The following is a 13,038-nucleotide window of genomic DNA, read 5'->3' as shown; positions in this document are numbered from 1 at the left end:
CCCTAACAATTGCTCAAAATAGGCTGATTCCACGACTCACCAAAGAAGATGTTGTAACTGTTTAACACATACGTGTATACTTCAAAATTTTAAGGTCACTTTAATTATGTGGCCAACAAAATTCCTTTTTTTAAGCATTATTAATAGGAAATAGAGAGCTCAGAACGCAAAAAATTAGCCCAAAGTGTTTGGTAAATTCAATCAAAATTATTAAACTTAATTATATTTTATTATTTCATTTTTTTAACTTAAAAATTATATGAAAATAAACCCGTCAATAAATTAAAATCAAAATTAAACCCAAAAAAAATATCGACTCAATTTGAACTTATCAACATCATATACTTCGTGCTCTTATCTCCTAAACCCTAAATCTCCGAACCTATCCACTCATGATTTTTATCGAGACCTAGTAGTAGCTGAAAAAATATAATTTACTCGAGATTCTTTAGTGACAGATGACGTGTATTCAAAAGTTTATTTTGAATTATATATCTTCCTACTACCACTAAAACACCAAATTAATTAATTAATTAATGATTGAACTAAAATTAGAATCATCTACACTAATCCAACATAATTAAAATTTAATTAGAAAAATGTAGTGAATTAAAAGTAGCATAAAAGGACAAAACTCTCCCCACAAAGGCGAGAAATTTGGAGAGAGATAAAGGAAAATAGAGGGAGGAAAAAGTACTTTTATTTATTTATTTATTTTTGCTTTTAAAACTTTGGGAAGAAAATAAAAAATAAAAAAAATAAAAAATAAAAATAAAAGGTGTTTTAATTTCTTGACCACTGAATTACGTCTTCAATCAAGTCCACATGCGTCCATTGCCTTGATCGCTCTCTTTTTTCTTTATAAATAAATAAATAAATTAATATATATATATATATATATATATATATATATATATATATATATATATATATATATATATATATATATATATATATATAAGGGGTTTGTTATTTGAAGGGGGAAGAGAGTGGGATAATTATAAGAATAATAATAAAGAAAAATAATAATAATAATGGTGGCGGAGTGGAGGAGCTGTTATTTGGATGTAATATTGGTTCCTTTGGGGTCATTGATAAGCTGTGGATATCATGCATGGCTTTGGCACCGAGTTCGGACTCAGCCTTTCACAACTCTCATTGGTATTAACACTAATGCTAGGCGTTTTTGGATCTCTACCATTTTACAGGTCTTTATCTCTATCTCTTTCCTTTCTCTCTTTTTTAACTTTATATTAACTTCTTCCTCCTCTCCCGGTTCACGTTCGTTTGTTCTTGGTAAAATTAGCCTTATGTTCTTAAGCTTGTTCCTGTTCGTTCGTTCGAGATGAGGAAGATATCCCTCATAGATGAAAAAGAAGAAAACTCCATTTTTGTTGATTTGTGTTATGATCTTATTGGTGAAATTAACTTTACGATCTTTAGCTTGTTCTTGTTCATCTGTTCGGGATGAGGCAGACAAATCTCGTAGATAAAAAGAAGAATACCCCATTTTGTTGATTCATGTTAGGGTCTTATTGGTAAAATTTACCTTACGATCTTTAATTTGTTCCTGTTCATCTGTTTGGGATGACTCAAACAACCATCATAGATGAAGAGAAGAAGATAAACGACGGATTCCTTGATATTAAGGCGTCCAGACGATCGAAGAAGCTCTAATCTTTTATAAATAGATATGTATGATCAGATGGGTCACAATCGATCAATTTGAGCTTCTGGGTATTCTTGGAATTAAAAAAAATTGTTTTTAAACGTTCAAATTATATATTAATAGTTATAAGCTTATAGCTAGAATTAGAGGTTTTTTTAAAAAATATAATTATTTTTGGGTTGAAAATTGGCAGGATAATGAGAAGAAGAACATCCTAGCCGTCCAATCACTGAGGAACACGATAATGGGATGCACCCTAATGGCCACCACTTCCATTCTTCTCTGTACGGGCTTAGCGGCAGTTCTCAGCAGTACGTACAGCATAAAAAAGCCTTTAAACGACGCCGTTTACGGGGCCCACGGCGAATTCATGTTAGCCCTTAAATACGTGACTTTGCTCACACTATTCCTCTTCTCCTTCTTCTGCCATTCCCTCTCCATCAGATTCATAAACCAGGTTAATATTCTGATCAACATTCCCGCCGGCGCCACCGCCGTCACTCCCGATTACATCTCCGATCTCCTCGACAAAGGCTTCCTTCTCAACACCGTCGGTAACCGCCTCTTCTACGGCGCCCTGCCGTTGCTTCTCTGGATTTTTGGCCCTGTTTTGGTCTTCGTTTGCTCTGTTTCCATGGTGCCTGTGCTTTACAATCTCGACATCGTTTGCTACGCCGCCGCCGCCGCCGGGAAACGGAATACGCTCGCCGCCGGTGAAGCTAACGGTGATCTGAATAATGTTTAGGGCTTCGTAAATGGTTGATTTGATATATGTACGTAAATTGATCGGAGCGCTTAATTTAGGGCAAGCTGGCTGTCTCTCTTAGGCTTTGAAATAGACTTTTGACTGCGAATAATTGATGTGCCAAAATGTGTCTTATTTCATCCTCAACCCTTTCTGTAAAATTATTTTACTTTTGTGTATTTTAAGCTATTTTTCTTTTTCTCAATAATTGATGTTGATAATTAATAGAATTTTAGAAATTAATTTTCAGCTTAACAATTTAAATTGAAAAAAAAAAAATTAACTATTTAATTATTTATTTATTTATGCCAACTCATCAAGTATCATATTATAAATAGTTTTTAAAATTCACTAGCATAAAGTGACGTAATTGAAAAATGTTAAAGCATGAAGAACTTTAAATTTTTTACGAAAAATACTCAAATATTATAAATTAAATCACATGTTTTATAATTAATATGTTAATAATTCTGGTTTGATTTTTTCTTTTCTAGTTCAAATATATGAGGTAGAGGTCTAAACTATTTTTTATCTTTGGATCGACACATTATTTAGTCGCACGATTTATCAATTTCTTATCAATATCTTATTATTCATATAATTACCATAGACTTCGGTGTCGTTTTAATTAATGTCAATTATAAACAAAATCAACCAAATATTTGTAATCCTTAGATAATGGAATAATACTTAACATAATTTAAATATGTCAAATAGTTCCTAGTATATTTGATAGGGATTGATTTAATCCTTAATCTTTGAAATTTTTGAAATTCTCGTAGTTATCCTTGATGTATTAGATGTTCTCAATAGAATCATTTCCTAATAAAAAGTATATATATTATTAAAATATTATTTTAGTAGTAAATTTTTATCATAATTTTATTTGACGCAAAACCCTATCTAGATCGTCAAAATTTGATCCACAAATTAAAAAATATATATATTTTAAGTTTGGACACATGACCAACTTTCTATTATTTATTATATGGAAGGGTTTACTTGAACATTTTCAATATATTAAGAATAAAGTTTAAATCGATAATATCTAAAAGAAAATAATGTATCTAATTTATATGAATAAAATATTTTCCTAATTAATATTAAAGTGGTCTTGTTTATAAACAATTAAAATTATGTTTTCTTAATGAGGAAAAAATATTAAGGAAAATTAATAAAACCAATTTTAGGAGGAAATAAACATATTCCTACAGGCTATAAGTTGAGAGATTAAAGGCATAATAATTAAATATGTAAAAAAAAAAAAAAAAAAAAAAAAAAAAAAGAAGATAAATTTAGAAAAATAAAAAGGAAAAAGGGAAGTGGCAGACACATCATCCAACAGCTTAAATGCAGTGTTTTGGTCGGACACGCAAACCAATCATACCTCCGCTTCACTTTTTTTCACAGTTCTTTTTAATCAATTTCCACGTTCATAATGAAAGTTTTTTTTTTTTTTTTTTTTTTTTTTTTTTTTTTTTTTTTTTTTTTTTCTTTAGCAGTTTATTTTCACTTTTATGAAAATAATTAAAATGTAAAATTAAAAAAAAATTATTTTATACTTTTTTTTTTTCCTGTCAAGCAAAATATTTTTGTAATATTGAGAGTATTTTTCAAACTTTTAAAGCAATGTTTTTGTCCAAAATTTAACCGTAAAAATACTGTAGTATATTTTCTAGGACTTAACCTTTAAATTACAAGACCCGACACAAATTATAATAGTAGAATAAAAGCGTGGTGAGCTCATAACTTACATGTACGAGGATCGAAGCCTCGAAGCCCTAGCTCTGATAAAGAGAGGCTTTTCATTTGGGTATAACTTTTGACGAGCAACGTTATGGGGCCTTTAGAGTGACAAAGAGATATCATTGAGTTCTCTAAGCTTAGTCTCTTCATTTTTGCCTTTCCCTTTTACTAAAGCCTCAACGCTATGGAATATTAAACACATTGGTGCAGTAGCCACACATGGATATTCCTTATCACAAACGTAATCGCTTTCTCAGAAAGCAATTCAACTATCGGGTGACTGAATTTCCATTTCTGTCTGAGGGAAAAAGAGAACCAAAAAACAAAACATAAAACAGAACAAAACAAAGGCATCTCTTACCATTAACTTAAAGGTGTGAGATCCCACCAGCTTTTTTGTACATCAATCTTTGACCACCAACCTGAATAAGTTTTCCACCTGAAAGGTATGATTTATTTTGAAAATGACAATAATGTCATTCTTGTTTAATGTAATCATATCAAGTTACCAGCAGTAAATAATAGGATTTTTGAATTTGATCATATCATGATTATTGTTCCATATTGAAAGAGGTTGCTATAAGAGTTATATATTGTGTGGCTATGGAAAATTTTGTTGTTTCATCCTCAGTTAATCAAAGGAGTGGCCACCACGAGCGGGGAAAATTCGGCTGGTAACGGGATATTCAGCTCGGAACAAACGAACTGAACTATGCTGGCAGTAACACCCCCGAGAGACATTTTGTTGAGGTTCACGGAGATGGCAAAATTGTGATCAATATTACAAAAACCTGTGGATCCGCCCATTCCTGAATGGCCAAAACCAATAAAAGAACCTTCATCTGATCTCAACCTTGAGAATCCTAATCCAAACTTCCCATTTGGAATGGCGAAATTCTCATATTTGCCTATACCCAAAAAGGCATCATGAATTCTAGGGTCTTTGAACATTTTTCCTACGAACTTTTTTGCAGTGGTTCCATGCCTCGAGTCGGCTCTTGTGCTGGGATCATTGGCATTGCTACTGCTGCTGTTATCAAGGAGCCTAGTATAACCAGTATTGCTTGTATTCCTGAAGAGACCACCATTGGCGTCGGTTTCAGTAGAATTCAAGTTCTTTTGATGGTCATTATTTAAGTTGGCATGAATGTCCTTAGTTCTGGAAGCTTTTTGCTTCTTTGAATTCTCGGAGGGAAATTTAGGGATGTGAGGGTGGCTTCCAAGAGCTGGTTGGGAGGCTGAGGAATGCGGTGGTGGTATCACACCGCCACCAGCCAATGCTGCATAATAACGTGCCAGTGCGCGGGCCGAGCAATGTCCATTGGCAGCAGGTATAACGGCACGGCGAGTATTGAGCATATTAAATAGAGGTGCGAGAGTACTGGCAAGCTGCGCAATCATGGTTGGCTGGAAGGTGGAGGGCAATTCAGAAGGATCGATCCCAGAGATATTTTGTAGATCATTAAGATCTGGTGTTAGTGTTGCAAGACGAGATTCAACTCCTGGAGACAAGCAAAGAGTAATTAAAATAGCTCAGCAAAATAACTTCCTCTTAAGAATGCATAAAGATTGAGACAATGCAGTAAGGATTTACCGGGAGGGATTCCGATGTATAGCTCGCCTTGTATATGGAGCGGGTTAACTAATGCTTCTTCAAGAATCTCTTGGAATTTCTTCCCCGTTGCGTGCTGTTTTGTTTTAGCAGATTAAAATCAATGAGGCAAAAAATAAGCTATCTTAGGCTATATGCAAGTATCCAAGCCCATAAGCTATCTTAGTGTGCAGGTTCTGCTCTGTAATACCACAAACAAAATTATTGTCGATCCCGAGATCGTCAGCCAATGGGAACTTAATAAGACTATGCCAATGCTAGGACTCATGTTTGAACCTCCACCATGCAAAAGTCATGAAAGTAAATACAAGTGGTTAATATGTTGAACAAAACACATTACCTCAATGATTCCACCACATAGCCACCCATAGGATAGATAGTGATACACCTGCTCCTGGCCAGGTTCAGTCTCTGGCACTGATTTAGCCATGCAATTCAAACATTCGTCCCAGTCACAAATTAGCGAAGGATTTTCCCTAACATTGACCGTGGCATTATGCAGACCTGAAGTGTGGTTAAGCACTTGATAGACCTAGAAGTGAAAACCAAGAATGGAAAAATATCTTTAAATTCACTGACAACATAGCGAGCAACCTCTTTAGGGAGAGGGAGACTCTATACCTTTATTATATCTTTACCATTTGATCCAAATTCCGGCCAAATATTAGCAATATTTTCCTCAAACTTCAGTTTCCTTCAAGACAATTCATAAGAGGAAAGAAGTGGTTTCAATAAATGAAGGCACTACACAGCCATGACAGAAAAATATGCATAAAAAAATGACCGATATTGCCAAGGACATAGTGCACTTTAACTTTGAAGGCACAACATGGACTTGTAAACCTCACTTCAACTTGCTAATAAATGATGTTCTTACCCATTATCAACTAGCCAATGCAACATTCCAGCTGTGATGCCCTTTGTCACAGAGAACACTGGAAAAAGAGTATCAGGTTGAACTGGACGAGGATCATATTTACCCATAACTCCAGCAGCAGTATCAATAATGACCTCTCCATCTTTGTAGGCACACACCTAACAGAATTGTGTAATAATTGAATAAGAGATGGATAGCAGTACAGCATGTGTGAGCGGCAGGTTTCAATTGCTATGTACAATAGATTATTAGTGTACTAATCTCGTAATCAACTGTTGCTTTGCCATAAAATGTTAGCTAACAAACCCAAAAGGAAAATATGGAAAACTTAATCGACTTATCTCGCAAAACCGAAGATAAATAAGCTCAAGCAGTTACAAGTCTATAAATCCCAGTCTTCTACCACACATACATGTGTACGTGCAGGCATAGATACATACAACTATACATTTATAAGGAGTGTTAAAATCTGACTGATGGTCTAATTCTGAGAAAAGGAAGCAGCATACTACTGAATGATACTTCGGATAAATTTTTAGGATCCATAATCCGTGTTAGATTTTGAAAATTTTTCAATTCAAGCACAAAGCTGAATGGTAAGGGCTAATCTGAGCTGCATGCTATATCTGCTTTTGTATGTAATGAATGTAATAGGTCAGATGAAAAACATTGTAAAATCACATACAATAATTGATCAAAACATTGCAAATACGCAGTGACATTTTGCATTAATCTGCAGTTTGACATATTAGTATATATATTCAAGATGTGGTACATGCCTGGATTCCAAGTATTTTATTCTCATTCCCCAGCTTGATTAAGAGCTGTCTCAGCTTATCTTCCACATCAGAATGAATAGGTGTTCTCCAGATCCATTGATCATTTACATTTGGCTCCTTGCTAATGCTTCTGAAACATCCAATATTAAACAAGCGAGTGTATGATGATGCCCCATTAACACACAAAGGTCGAGAAAAAAACTCACGCTTGTAGAATATATTCAGCAAAAGGTCTCATGATATCTAGATATACTGTGCGAACATCCATCAAGGAAGAAAGACCTGCACCAAGTCCCTAGAAAGTTTAGAAAATACAAATCAAATACTCTGTTGTAAGTTTAAACCATTTGAAGTTTAAAATGTAAATACCTCTTAGAAGATTAAGGACCCGTGCAAATATTATAATATCACTAGGAAATGCATCAACCTGGAAAAAAGATGGGCTCTCACCATAACCAAACACCGAGACAAGCATGATAGATAAATAATTAGAAGCTATATCAACTTACAGGATTAAAACGTTTAGCCTCCTTATGATTTAATTTCATTTTTTCTTGTATTTCCTTCAGATTCTTCGATCTTTGCTCTGCCGCAGCTTTGAAGGTTTCCTGTAAAATAACTGAAGAAGTAAAAACATGAACCTAGTATATTCATAGGACTCATAATGAAAAGATATCAGAGAATGAAAATATGTAAGAAACGTCCAAGAAAATCATGACTCTCAAGAGCTTGGCATGCACTTACATGTGATTCTTTTGCAGCAGTTGCTGCTCGAAAGAATACATTTGTCACCGCCATTGCTTGCTCTGGCACATCAAGATGCAACTTAAGTCCCATTTCAGCGAAGGAAGATAGAAGAGCAACGTGGTCACCCTATCAAAGAATATGTTTACAAGTCATTTCCACCTTCACTGAAATGATGTGAATCAAAGGATCCATGAAGAACTACAACCCAGCTTTCTTACCATTAGCTGTCTTACAGTAACAATAGTAAACTCATACTACAAGCTTTTAACAAACTGCATCAAGTGGTCATTTATCAAACAAATAGACAAGGGAAAGCTAAGGAGTCTGAGCACATAAACAAACACAGATGTGTTTTGAGTTGCTTAGATGTTCATTAGGAGACAACTAGATAAAGACTATGAATTAAAAAAACCAGGGAGGATGATATTCCCCATTGTGTCTATAAGAAGGCCAAGCTATGTTATATATAATCATTATTGGAAGTAAATTGATTAAAAAAAAGTTAGCAAAACAAAACACTGTCTACATTTACTTGCACATTAGAAGGGTAAAATGCAGACAGTTTACTATCAACGTTATGCAGTTCACTGTCAATGATAATGTTTTGAATATTCAATCAACTGTGTATTCATATTATCAAACATCGGTAAGTCTTCAATCTTGCAATGTGGCACTTAGAGAATGACATGCATCGAACTTTTATATTGACAATTGTATTTAAGCTAAATCAAAGGATCAAATTTTAAAAATATGAATGTGAAGGAAATCGTATATATGAGGGTCTAATTTCAAAACTGCAGAAACTACACGTGGCTTTTATATTTTACCCAAATCATAATGTCAACAAACCTCTGCAGCTGCTAAAAACATCTTTGCCAGAGCTAGTTTCATGGTGCAAGGTAATTTCTTTGTAAGCCCAAAGTCGAGCAAAATTGGACGATGAGGAGGCTCCTTACTGATGAGGAAATTTCCTGTACAAAGTACCGATAAGGCACAACTGTTGTATTGGGATCGCACATCCCTAACATTTTCACAAGACCAGTTTTATGATTCTTTTAATTATCTAGCTTTCTGAATTTCTGAGGGTCTGGTTCAGAAATCGTGATTATAATTTTTTTTCCATTTAAGGTAAAAAGCTAACAGAGACATTTCCATTTTTTTCATGCTTATAAGAAACATGCTCGAGTTTCTTATATTTGGTGTGCATAAGCTCGTGTGACATTAAAATGACTACATAGATGAAAATGTACCAGGATGAGGGTCGCCGTTGAAAAATCCATCAACATAAATTTGGTGTGCATAAGCTCGTGTGATTTCTTCAACAATTTTGTGTTTGTCAATACCATAAGCTTCCAGGTCAGCAGCGTCATTTAAGCGTATACCGTCCATATACTCTAAAATTAGAACTTTCTCTGTTGACTGCCATAGAAACCCACAGAACAACTGCTGACTATGCAAGCAACAAAATCTTATGCGTATGCAGAACCGTGTAAGCAATAAATTTTCCATTCCAAATGCTGAGAAAATATACTAAACTTTAAGCATTTTGCTAAGTTATGAGCAAAGATCAATCCTTAAGATGATGACTTTGATTTTGTAGACTTGCTTGTCATAGATGTCTACGTATCCTTTAAAAAAATTTCATAAAAGCTAAGAACATAATTGGGAATCCTTTAAAATGATTAATGTTTCCTGCCTACAACAATAAAATTTACATTTCTAATTTTCTTAAGTTCAACAATTGTAGGGATATGGGGTCGAATCATCAACTTTAGATATAGTAATAGGTGACTTATCTATTAAGCTATACTTAGACGGACAATTTTAGAAATCTTTATCTCAAATAAGCTGTCATTTTCGCAAAGTTCCTCAGTAGTTCTTTAGCTCTTTTGAGTCTGTTCTACATGGTAGGAACAGATAATTATTAATCAACCATAGAGTTGCAAAATGCACTCCTTGTCGAGTCGTTGACTAAAAAAATACTTCATGCAAAGCACATCCAGCCACATTACACCTTAAGACAGATGAAATATTTTCATTTGCCATTTATGTTGGCCTCTAAATATTGTAACAAATAAAATTTTCCTACAAATTACTTTCAAGTAGTGCTACATCCGTACTTATATCCATGATAATATTTTGATTCAATAGTATCTAGACATTTGAGAAAATATGATATTATAAGGCCGGAAAATTACCTGAATAACTTCCGGTATAGAAACATTCACAGTCCCAAGGACTTCATTGCCATCCGATTCGTTTGTGCAGCCAAGATTTCTAGATACTGTCCTGGTGTTCTCTACAAAATGAAATAAGAAAAGAGGAACAGGAAAAGATGCATTAGGTGGCATGAATTTTAAATGAATGTTATGGCCTGTAATTGCAGAGATGCACTGAAGTAAACTAAGATAATGAGTTTGGCCAATTAGGCATTTATGTTTATTGCACCATTTCACCAAACAATATAACATGCATGGCTAGGTGCCAAACAATAAGTTGAATTCAGGGGTATTGTTGGTAACATGCTTTTGTCCTTCACTCGGCAACAATAGTTGAAATGTCTTTTAAAGTAAGTTCAGAAAAGACGTACCAGCTTCAAGATTGAAATCAAGTTCTTTGGGAGCTTCTCGGCACCATTCATCTATAATGGGATTAAAGTCATACTGCGGCTCTGCCCAGCCTATCCAATCAACAACCGCCTTTGCATTCTTCAGGTCCTGAAACAGCCATCATATGCTTACCAATCAGGCAGAGGGTTTATCAAATGTCTTGATCAAAAGTCTTCAAATCTATAGAGCATGCTAAACCTCTAATATAACTGCCTTTACGCCCTCGTGTTGCACTTTGATAACCACCTCCCTTCCATCAAGCAACGTTGCTCGGTGCACTTGGGCTATCTGACAGAACCAAATGCAATAAAATAAGGGAATTTTCAAACATGCAAATCCTACACTTGAAATAAAATATCTACTGAATGTGAACCTGCTCTAGTGATTCATCTGTACCCTACAACTGTCTATGGTAAGAGGATCTTACAGATGCAGTTGCTAAGGGCGCTTCCACAAAGTTTGTAAACAAATCACTGATTGGTTTCCCCAACTCTTTCTGTATGGTCTGACGAACCTGTCATGAAACACAAGTATCAAGAATATGCCAATTAGAAATCTGAGAAATAATGCTATAAGCTTCTGAAGTTCAGCATGCCAAACAAAACATGGCGAGTAGTAAAAGAAATTGAAGAAGACACCAACTTCCTCACCATCTCATGATAAGAAACTGCACAATATCATCCAGGATTGGAAATGTTCGAAGATTTTTAGTCCAAAAAGATTTATAAGGCAGGAAAACGTACATCACTAATCAACCAAAAGAGAAACAGGGCATGTTTAACTGAGAAATGTGATTAGAATGAGCATGATAGCTATCAGAGGCCTGTCTCATTGATGATCCATTAATTAGTTTTCTGTCACGAAAATAAAAGAAACATAAAAGATAACCTCTTGTAAAGGACGAGGAGGAAGAGAGTCCTGTAACTGTTTGAGGAGGCGTATGTAGGCATCAGGTATAACATCTGCTCGAGTAGATAAATACTGTCCAAATTTCACCCACAAACCTTCCAACTCTATAATCAAACTCAACGAGCGCTTTGCATTACGTTCATGTGCCTTTTCCCATAAGGCTGATCTTTTAGACTTGCTAATCCACTTCTCTCTTTGTTCTAATGCCTTCAAAAACCCCCCACAAATACTAAATTAACTTAATTCTTATGCATAAAAATTAAATAAATAAAGGTATATGAACTGGTTTCTTGCGCGTAAACAGGAATCAGGGAACTTTACCTTATAATCCAGGTATATCACTAAAGCCAGGGTGAACACTCTCATTCTTCTTCTGTATATGTTGCCCCATGCCATCTGAGAAAAATAAAGCTGGAGAAGACAACAGTTGCTTTAGTTCGCACTTTCTTTGAAAGACGATAGAACTTTACGCTGAAATCCCTATAATAAGTGAATTTGTGTTGCAGTCAGCAGGCTAATTAGAAAATGATCCTTGCAATTTAAAATTGGCGAGCCTGAAAAAAGTTCGTCTATAATCCTTCATCGCCCATTTCTATGGAAATTCGTGTTCATCGTTAGTTTCTCATCCGGTAGCGTCAAAGTCAATTGCAGAAGCTTAATCCTCTAAGCGGCGAACAAATTAAGAAACTGGAATGGATGATTACACTACACCATTCATTGCAGGATAAGTTGAGCCACCTTGTCTTCTCCAATTTCAACTATATTAAACACCGCTCATCACATTTTACGTAACGACTTTACACATACACATTTCAGATAACTATGAACTTCCTAGAAATCATCAACTTCAACAAACAAAATAGATTTGGAGAATATTTACAATAGAATCACTTCCGCGACAATAGAAATTTCGGTAATCACAAGATAACAGCCGTATACGTAAAATAAAATCAATGCAATTCATGAACACGATAATCATTACAATTCCAGCTTCATTATAATGCCTAAACTCATAAAAAAGCAGCAAAGATTCCTTCACCAACCTGAGAAATGAAATGATTCGAACCTTCCGAGGATGAAATTAATCCGATAAACAAACGGGAAGGCTGAAAATCCCGAAACGCGACTCCTCGAAAAGGAAGAACAATGGAAAACCAAACGAGAAAATAGCGATCGAAATTTCACAATTCGATCAGAATTTTGCCGTTTTCAATTGTTCGGTGATGAGGTTTGCAATCTGATCACATAACTTTTAGAAACTTTGATAAATTTATGGGAACATTTTGCCGCGGTTAAGACCAAATAAATGGACACGTCGACTGTTGGTTTCCATGTGGCTGCTTAC

The 13,038-nt window shown here is 34.7% G+C and overlaps 2 protein-coding genes across 4 annotated transcripts; one reads left to right on the top strand and one right to left on the bottom strand.

Moving 5' to 3' along the window:
• Nucleotides 1-977: 977 nt before the first annotated feature.
• On the top strand, nucleotides 978-2,660 carry LOC111788274 (uncharacterized). Its single transcript, XM_023668590.2, has 2 exons — nucleotides 978-1,208; nucleotides 1,863-2,660. Exons 1-2 carry the CDS (start codon nucleotides 1,035-1,037, stop codon nucleotides 2,412-2,414), a joined length of 726 nt encoding a protein of 241 aa, XP_023524358.2. The 5' UTR covers nucleotides 978-1,034; the 3' UTR covers nucleotides 2,415-2,660.
• Nucleotides 2,661-4,583: 1,923 nt separating this feature from the next.
• Nucleotides 4,584-12,948, bottom strand: LOC111788095 (uncharacterized). Of its 3 annotated transcripts, none has more exons than XM_023668275.2 (19): nucleotides 12,737-12,948; nucleotides 12,015-12,451; nucleotides 11,673-11,900; nucleotides 11,212-11,298; nucleotides 10,983-11,072; nucleotides 10,766-10,892; nucleotides 10,374-10,474; nucleotides 9,426-9,594; nucleotides 9,025-9,146; nucleotides 8,173-8,301; nucleotides 7,938-8,036; nucleotides 7,798-7,855; nucleotides 7,635-7,710; nucleotides 7,429-7,558; nucleotides 6,650-6,807; nucleotides 6,394-6,466; nucleotides 6,113-6,304; nucleotides 5,755-5,848; nucleotides 4,584-5,662 (listed from the first exon to the last, which is right to left on the bottom strand). In XM_023668275.2, the coding sequence occupies exons 2-19, from the start codon at nucleotides 12,087-12,089 to the stop codon at nucleotides 4,788-4,790; spliced, it is 2,883 nt and encodes a 960-aa protein (XP_023524043.2). In that variant the 5' UTR covers nucleotides 12,090-12,451; nucleotides 12,737-12,948; the 3' UTR covers nucleotides 4,584-4,787. The 3 variants fall into 3 exon arrangements, with proteins under 3 accessions (XP_023524043.2, XP_023524044.2, XP_023524045.2); XM_023668276.2 differs by having other exon boundaries at nucleotides 12,015-12,173; XM_023668277.2 differs by having other exon boundaries at nucleotides 12,015-12,104.
• Between the last annotated feature and the right edge of the window lie 90 nt (nucleotides 12,949-13,038).

Source organism: Cucurbita pepo, chromosome 2, assembly GCF_057944985.1.
Source record: "Cucurbita pepo subsp. pepo isolate OVF chromosome 2, ASM5794498v1, whole genome shotgun sequence".
NCBI classification, from domain to species: Eukaryota; Viridiplantae; Streptophyta; class Magnoliopsida; order Cucurbitales; family Cucurbitaceae; genus Cucurbita; species Cucurbita pepo.
The sequence above is the reverse complement of the archived record's forward strand: the minus strand, read 5'-3'. Positions and strand labels throughout refer to the sequence as shown.